General features: G+C 45.1%; 1 protein-coding gene across 1 annotated transcript; it reads right to left on the bottom strand.

Moving 5' to 3' along the window:
* Positions 1 to 6,050: 6,050 nt before the first annotated feature.
* On the bottom strand, positions 6,051 to 7,366 carry LOC147116346 (metallothionein). Its single transcript, XM_085989507.1, has 3 exons — positions 7,288 to 7,366; positions 6,731 to 6,808; positions 6,051 to 6,289 (listed from the first exon to the last, which is right to left on the bottom strand). Exons 1-3 carry the CDS (start codon positions 7,319 to 7,321, stop codon positions 6,195 to 6,197), a joined length of 207 nt encoding a protein of 68 aa, XP_085845633.1. The 5' UTR covers positions 7,322 to 7,366; the 3' UTR covers positions 6,051 to 6,194.
* Between the last annotated feature and the right edge of the window lie 323 nt (positions 7,367 to 7,689).

The raw sequence follows: 7,689 nt of genomic DNA, 5'->3' as shown, positions 1-7,689 counted from the left end.
AGGGTCACCATTTAAAGAATGTTATGACCTGTAGAAATAAATGGTAGATTTCAGTCTACTTTGTATGTACATGTTAGGAAAAAGGGCAAAAATTGACTGAACACCCTTTAGTGTACAAAGCTAGATATTACAAATTCACATAATATGGTATATTTAGTATTAATTCTAATTCAAACACTGAATTCTGAATAACCATGTTATGCAGCCTGTCCATTAACAATTCTCTCCCATCATTTGGAAATGTGCCTGCAGATACATTCCCCCTCATTTTCCTGCAGGACACTGAGTTCTAGCTAGTAGTGATTTTCTTAACACGAACACAGACACACGCACACACCCACACAAAACCACCAGCACCATTATATGTTATAACTGGACATGTTAAAACTGTGCCATCAAGTTTTGCACCCAATTACTTTGCAGATTTGGCAGCCTTCGCTCTTGTTGAACAAATGACTTGCATGTGGACTATGACACACGTCAACATTTTTCATTGCACAAATATTTGAACATGTCAGAGGTCACTCTGTTAGGTGGGTGTTGAGTATTTGGTGAATAGAGAGTCCACAGATGTCAGAACTCTGCTCCATCAGTTAGAAACTTAACTATCGCCAGCCTTCCCACACTGCTAATGGAAGATTCTGAGCTGTATCTGGGGAAGATTTCTGATCCTCTGCCCTTCCCCCCCAATGAATTATATCAGGGCATAAATCTCTCTTCCAGCTACATTTCCATTTTTATTTTATTGAATGGAAAATAGTGGGAGGACAAATCACTCCTGAATTCCCAACTCGTGCTCCAGACAGGTGAAGCTCCATGTGGGAACGAAGAATTAGTAAAATTATTCTATAAAGTATAAATCAGGAAGTATGTAGAAAGCCCTCTATTTGAAAATGAATTTGAAGACTCATAATAAATAGTGTTAAATATGTATTCTTTGAAAAGACTGCAGATTGTACAATAGTAACTGGCTGTTATCGGCATCGGCAGCAGGTGGAGGCGGAGCTGAGTGGCAGAGCAACTACAAGAGGCCCCAGAGGCTCAGGTAGGCCCCAGTGCGGCACCGGCAGCGGGTGGAGGCGGAGCTGAGCGGCAGAGCGACTACAAGAGGCCCCAGAGGCTCAGGTAGGCCCCAGTGCGGTATCGGCAGCGGGTGGAGGCGGAGCTGAGCGGCAGAGCGACTACAAGAGGCCCCAGAGGCTCAGGTAGGCCCCAGTGCGGTATCGGCAGCGGGTGGAGGCGGAGCTGAGCGGCAGAGCGACTACAAGAGGCCCCAGAGGCTCAGGTAGGCCCCAGTGCGGTATCGGCAGTGGGTGGAGGCGGAGCTGAGCGGCAGAGCGACTACAAGAGGCCCCAGAGGCTCAGGTAGGCCTCATCAATCTCCAATCTCAGGGAAGGAAAGAGGTAAAAAGTATTCAAGGTGTGACGTCACCACAAAGCGGGTAAGTGATTGGTTGGTAAGTATTTCTACCTTTCAAGCTTAAATCTCCTTGGTTTATAGTTTCTAAGGTGTGATATTCACCATCTAGAATCGAGGCAGAGGGTATTTAAGAATAATATTAATAAATTTAATTAATTACATAGAATGGGAGATCAGGTGATGTGTTGCTGCTGCAATATGTGGGAGCTGGTGGACACCATTGATGCTCACGGTGATCACATTTGCAGTAAGTGTTGGCTGCTCGAGGAATTCCGGCTCCGTGTTGAAGAACTGGAGTCCGAGCTTCAAACACTGAGACACATCAGGGAGGGGGAGAGTTACCTGGACTCTGTGTATCAGGAGGTAGTCACACCAATTAGATTAATTAATTCAGATGTAGTCCGTGGCCAGGGTCAGGATGGTGTGACTAGAAGTGAGGCAGGTACGGGGATCCAGGAGGTAGTGTTGGAGGAGCCGCAGCCCTTGCACTTGTCCAACAGGTTCGAGGCTCTTACTCCCTGTGAGGATGGGAACAGGGACTGCGGGGAGGATGAGCAACCTGGCCACAGCACCGTGGAGCGGGGGGCCATTCAAGTGGGGGGAGTTAAAAGAAATGTTGTAGTGGTAGGGGATAGTATCGTTAGGGGGATAGATAGAGTTCTCTGCAGCCGAGAGCGAGAGTCCCGAAGGCTGTGTTGCCTGCCCGGTGCCAGGGTTAAGGACATCTCCTCTGGACTGGAGAGAAACTTGGAGTGGGAGGGGGAGGATCCAGTTGTCGTGGTCCATGTTGGTACCAACGACATAGATAGGACAAGGAAGGAGGTTCTGCTGAGGGAGTTTGAGCAGCTAGGGGCCAAATTAAAAAGCAGAACCACAAGGGTCTGGATTATTACCTGAGCCACGAGCGAATTTGGCTGGGACAAATAAAATTAGAGAGTTAAATGCGTGGCTCAAAGACTGGTGTGGGAGAAATGGGTTTTGCTTCCTGGGACACTGGCACCAGTACTGGGGCAGGAGGAAGCTGTTCCATTGGGACGGGCTTCACTTGGCCAGTGCTGGGACTAGAGTCCTGGCGGATCATATAACTAGGGCTGTAGAGAGGGCTTTAAACTAACTAGTTGGGCGGGGGGGGGTTCCTAGAGAGCAAATAATACAAATGACAACAGAGAAGGTCATAGACTTAGGTAGCAGTGGGGAAATTAAAAACCAGAGCATGTCAGGAAGGGGCAGAAGGTATGGAGTAAAAGGTAAAGTAATAAAAAGGGCAAAAGCAGGAACTAAGTGTCACAAAACATCTTTGAAAGTTCTCTATCTGAATGCATGTAGCATTCGTAACAAAATAGATGAGTTAATGGCACAAATAACTACATATGGGTATGATCTTGTGGCCATTACAGAAACATGGCTGCAGGGTGATAATGCCTGGGAATTAAACATACCAGGTTATTTAACGATCAGGAAGGACAGGCAGGAAGGAAGGGGAGGTGGGGTGGCTATGTTAATAAAGGAAGGAATCACTGTAATACAGAGAAATGATATTGGGTCAAAAGATCAGGACAATGAAACAGTTTGGGTGGAGGTAAGGAATAATAAGGGGAAAAAAACACTAGTGGGCGTCGTCTATAGGCCTCCGAACTGTGGCAACTCTGTTGGACGGAGTATCAATCAGGAAATAATTGAGGCTTGTAATAAGGGAACATCTATAATTATGGGGGATTTTAACTATCATATTAATTGGACAAATCAAATTGGGCAGGGCTGCCTTGAGGATGAGTTCATTGAGTGTATTAGGGATGGGTTTCTTGAGCAGTATGTTAACTGAACCGACCAGGGGGCAGGCAACCTTAGATCTGGTCCTGTGTAACGAGACAGGATTAATTAAAAATGTCCTAGTAAAGGATCCCCTTGGAATGAGTGACCATAACATGGTTGAATTCCATATTCAATTAGAGGGTGAGAAGGTTGGATCTCAAACAAGCGTGCTAAGCTTGAATAAAGGAGACTATGAAGGTATGAGAGCGGAATTGAGTAGAGTGGATTGGGAAAATAGATTAAAGGGTAAGACGATACATGATCAATGGTGTACATTTAAGGAGTTATTTTACAACTTCCAAAAAATATATATTACACTGAGAAGAAAAGGGTGTAGAAGAAGACAGCCATCCGTGGCTAAGTAAAGAAATTAAGGATAATACTCGACTAAAAACAAGGGCATATAAGGTAGCCAAATCTAGTGGGAGGATAGAGGATTGGGAAAACTTTAAAAGACAGCAAAAAATAACAAAAAGATTGATTAAGAAAGGGAAGATAGATTATGAAAGTAAATTAGCAAAAAATATAAAAACAGATGGTAAGAGTTTTTATAGTTATATAAAAAGAAAAAGGGTGGCTAAAGTAAATGTTGGTCCCTTAGAGGATGAGACCGGGAAATTAATGGTGGGAAATATGGAGATGGCAAAAACACTGAATGAATATTTTACATCAGTCTTTACAGTAGAAGACACTAAGAATATCCCAACACTGGACAAACAGGGGGCTAAAGGGGGGGAGGAGCTAAACACGATCAAAATCACTAAGGAAGTGGTACTCGGTAAAATAATGGGACTCAAGGCGGATAAATCACCTGGACCTGATGTCTTACATCCTAGGGTCTTGAGGGAAGTGGCGGTAGGGATTGTGGATGCATTGGTAATAATTTTCCAAAACTCCCTGGACTCGGCAATGGTCCCAGCAGACTGGAAAACTGCTAATGTAACACCCTTATTTAAAAAGGGCAGTAGACAGAAAGCTGGAAACTATAGACTGGTTAGCCTAACATCTGTGGTAGGTAAAATTTTGGAGTCCATTATTAAGGAGACAGTAACAGGACATTTGGATAATCATAATTTAATAGGACAAAATCAGCATGGTTTTATGAAGGGGAAGTCATGTTTGACAAATTTGCTGGAGTTCTTTGAGGAAGTAACATATAGGGTGGATAAAGGGGAACCAGTGGACGTAGTGTATTTAGACTTCCAAAAGGCATTTGACAAGGTGCCACACAAAAGATTATTGCTTAAGATAAAAAATCACGGGATTCGGGGTAATATTCTGGCATGGATAGAGGATTGGCTATCTAACAGAAGGCAGAGAGTTGGGATAAATGGTTCATTCTCAGACTGGCAATCAGTAACTAGTGGTGTTCCGCAGGGGTCAGTGCTGGGTCCCCAACTCTTTACAATCTATATTAACGATTTGGAGGAGGGGACCGAGTGTAACATATCAAAGTTTGCAGATGATACTAAGATGGGGGGGAAAGTAGTGAGTGAGGAGGACATAAAAAACCTTCAAGGGGACATAGACAGGCTAAGTAAGTGGGCAGAGATTTGGCAGATGGAATACAATACTGGAAAGTGTGAGGTTATGCACTTTTGCAGGAAAAATCATAGAGCAAGTTATTATCTTAATGGCAAGAAACTGGAAAGTACTGAAGTACAAAGGGATCTGGGGGTCCTGGTGCACGAAACTCAAAAGGTTAGTATGCAGGTGCAGCAAGTGATTAAGAAGGCCAATGGAATGTTGGCTTTCATTGCTAGGGGGATAGAATATAAAAATAGGGAGGTATTGCTTCAGTTGTACAAGGTATTGGTGAGACCGCACCTGGAATACTGCGTACAGTTTTGGTGTCCATACTTAAGAAAGGACATACTTGCTCTCGAGTCAGTACAAAGAAGGTTCACTCGGTTAATCCCGGGGATGAGGGGATGGACATATGAGGAGAGGTTGAGTAGATTGGGACTCTACTCATTGGAGTTCAGAAGAATGAGAGGCGATCTTATTGAAACATATAAGATTGTGAAGGGGTTGGATCGGGTGGATGCAGCGAAGATGTTCCCGATGATGGGTGAAACTAGAACAAGGGGGCATCGTCTTAGAATAAGGGGCTGCTCTTTCAAAACTGAGATGAGGAGGAACTACTTCACTCAGAGGGTGGTAGGTCCATGGAATATGCTGCCCCAAAAAACTGTAGAAGCTACATCATTACATAAATTTAAAACAGAAATAGAAAGTTTCCTAGAAGTAAAGGGAATTAAGGGTTACGGGGAGCGGGCAGGAATTTGGACATGAGTCTAGGTTCGGATCGGTCATGGCCCTGTGGGTAGCGGAGTGGGCCCAGGGGCCGTGTAGCCTGATCCTGCACCTATTTCGTGTGTCTAATTCTGTTAGATGCAGGAGATGGTTCTGTGATAGTGGATTGGCAGTTAGGATCAGATCAGCCATGATCTTATTGAATGGCGGAGCAGGCTCGAGGGGCCGATTGGCCTACTCCTGCTCGTATTTCTTATGTTCTTATGTTCACTGACGGCTTCAGTTTGATTTTAGCATTTGGTTTTGTAACTGGCATGATGCAAGATCCCAAGTCCACGCTGAAGTGTTCCACAGAGAAAAGGGGTGGGGCTTTAACCTCTTCCCGGAGACTGCACCAGGAGACAATGTGGCTTTAAGGCATTATTTTATACAATATGGCCTGTTTGGGATTTAACTTGTTCCCTACACATTGAGCTGTTGTTAGGAACATCACTTCTTTAACAAAGAATGGCACTGATCACAGGAGTTGAAATAGTTTTTTTATTTACTGATATTGAAAATGATAATTTCAAAAACAATGAATTCACTTTTCCTGAGTTTATATAAACAGAAAACTCATCAGGACAGAGATACTGAGGACATGCGTCTTGTGTAATACAGTACATATGGACAATACTTTCTATATTGGGCCTGAAGGGCCTGTTGTTCAGGAGCAGCAGCTACATTTGTCGGAGGTTTTCCCTTTACACACACAGCCATTGGCGCAGTTTGTGCATCCTGCAGGACAGCAAGAGCAGCAACCTGAGAGAGGAGAGGGCAAAGGCAGAAATCAGGAAAAATGAATGAGTTCAGTGAAACAGCCCCAGACCCTCCCATTACAGCACTCAGCTCCTCCCTAATAAACTAATCTGCACCATATCTCCAAGTAGCCCGTCTGAAGATGCCCCGCCTCAGGACACTATGTGAGAGGGTTTGGGTGAATATGTTGTCAGTATCGCTCCAAACCTATTTCTAGTGATAAGTCTATAAAATCATCTCTTTCCGATGTCACTCTAAAACCTTTCTTTAATCAGCAGGGTTTTCTCCTCGAGTCTCTTTAGATTGGACAATCTGATGGGAATTAAATCAGGTGAAATCGTGGACCTTCTACTTTTCTATTCTGGTCCTCTCTCAGTTCTGCCCAGAACTATCCGTCACATAAATACAATGTGAGGAGCTGTAAACAGTCCCACAGTTACTCACTTTTCTGGCAGCGTCCAGCTTTGCTGGTGGGACATCGGCAGTCGGAGCACCTGCAGGTTTGTTCACAGGAGCAGGATCCTGAAAACAGGAAAAACAAAGACATTTGAGTTAAGGTTCAAACCCGGAGAAATGCCCCGCTGTGGAGGAGCCTCGGCTCTTTGTCCCATTCTGTTCTGCAGTTACTTTAATAAAGAGCCTGCCTGTGATGAAATATTCCATTCATCACTGCCTGTGACTGTGGTCGGTTTCAGTGTCATTTCCCTTCCCCCAGTCCTCATTGTATTGTTTATTGGAATGTGCTGGAATGTGCTGTGTGTGCAGGGCTCCGCCCATACCTGGCCCCTTTTGTAAGCTAGCTCAGTCTGGCCTCAGTCTCCCGAAGGAAGATACCTCGCCCTCTTACGTGTTACTTTCTAAGTTAATAAAAGCCTTGTTTTGTTTCGCTAACATCGAGTCCCGGAATTATTGAGGCACATCACTGCCCTCCAATCCTGCTCCACCTCAGTGAGACTGAGCCGGGACACTGTGCTGAAAGGACTGCACTAGTCACCACTCACCATCCAGGCAGACACAGGGCTTCGAGTCAGACATTTGACTAACTTCTTCTTCAGCTTCCAGCCCTCACCCAATCAACGCTTCTCGATCTGGTGCCCTTTGCTGAATCGGAGCTGAGTTTTATGGGGTTGTGATCGGTGGGGAACCGGCTGCAAAACCGGGAAGGGGCGGGTCGGTCCGGGCAGAATGCACCCGGGGCACCGAAGTGCGTCAGCGGCTGAAGGTTTGAATTGCACCCGTCTCCTTCACTCACAACACGGCCCCAAAAGATTTCTCAATAACAGCAATTTCCCAACATTTCCCGTGGAATCGCCGGGTGTCTGAGCGTGTGCAATACGTTTCACACCCACGGTCTAGGGGAGGCCAGGACTGCACGTTCTGTTTGAGGTTTATTGATCGATTTC

This window comes from Somniosus microcephalus, chromosome 6, assembly GCF_052327205.1.
Source record: "Somniosus microcephalus isolate GS21.2 chromosome 6, FLI_Smic_1.0, whole genome shotgun sequence".
Classification (NCBI taxonomy): Eukaryota; Metazoa; Chordata; class Chondrichthyes; order Squaliformes; family Somniosidae; genus Somniosus; species Somniosus microcephalus.
This window is presented reverse-complemented; position numbering and strand designations above follow the sequence as displayed.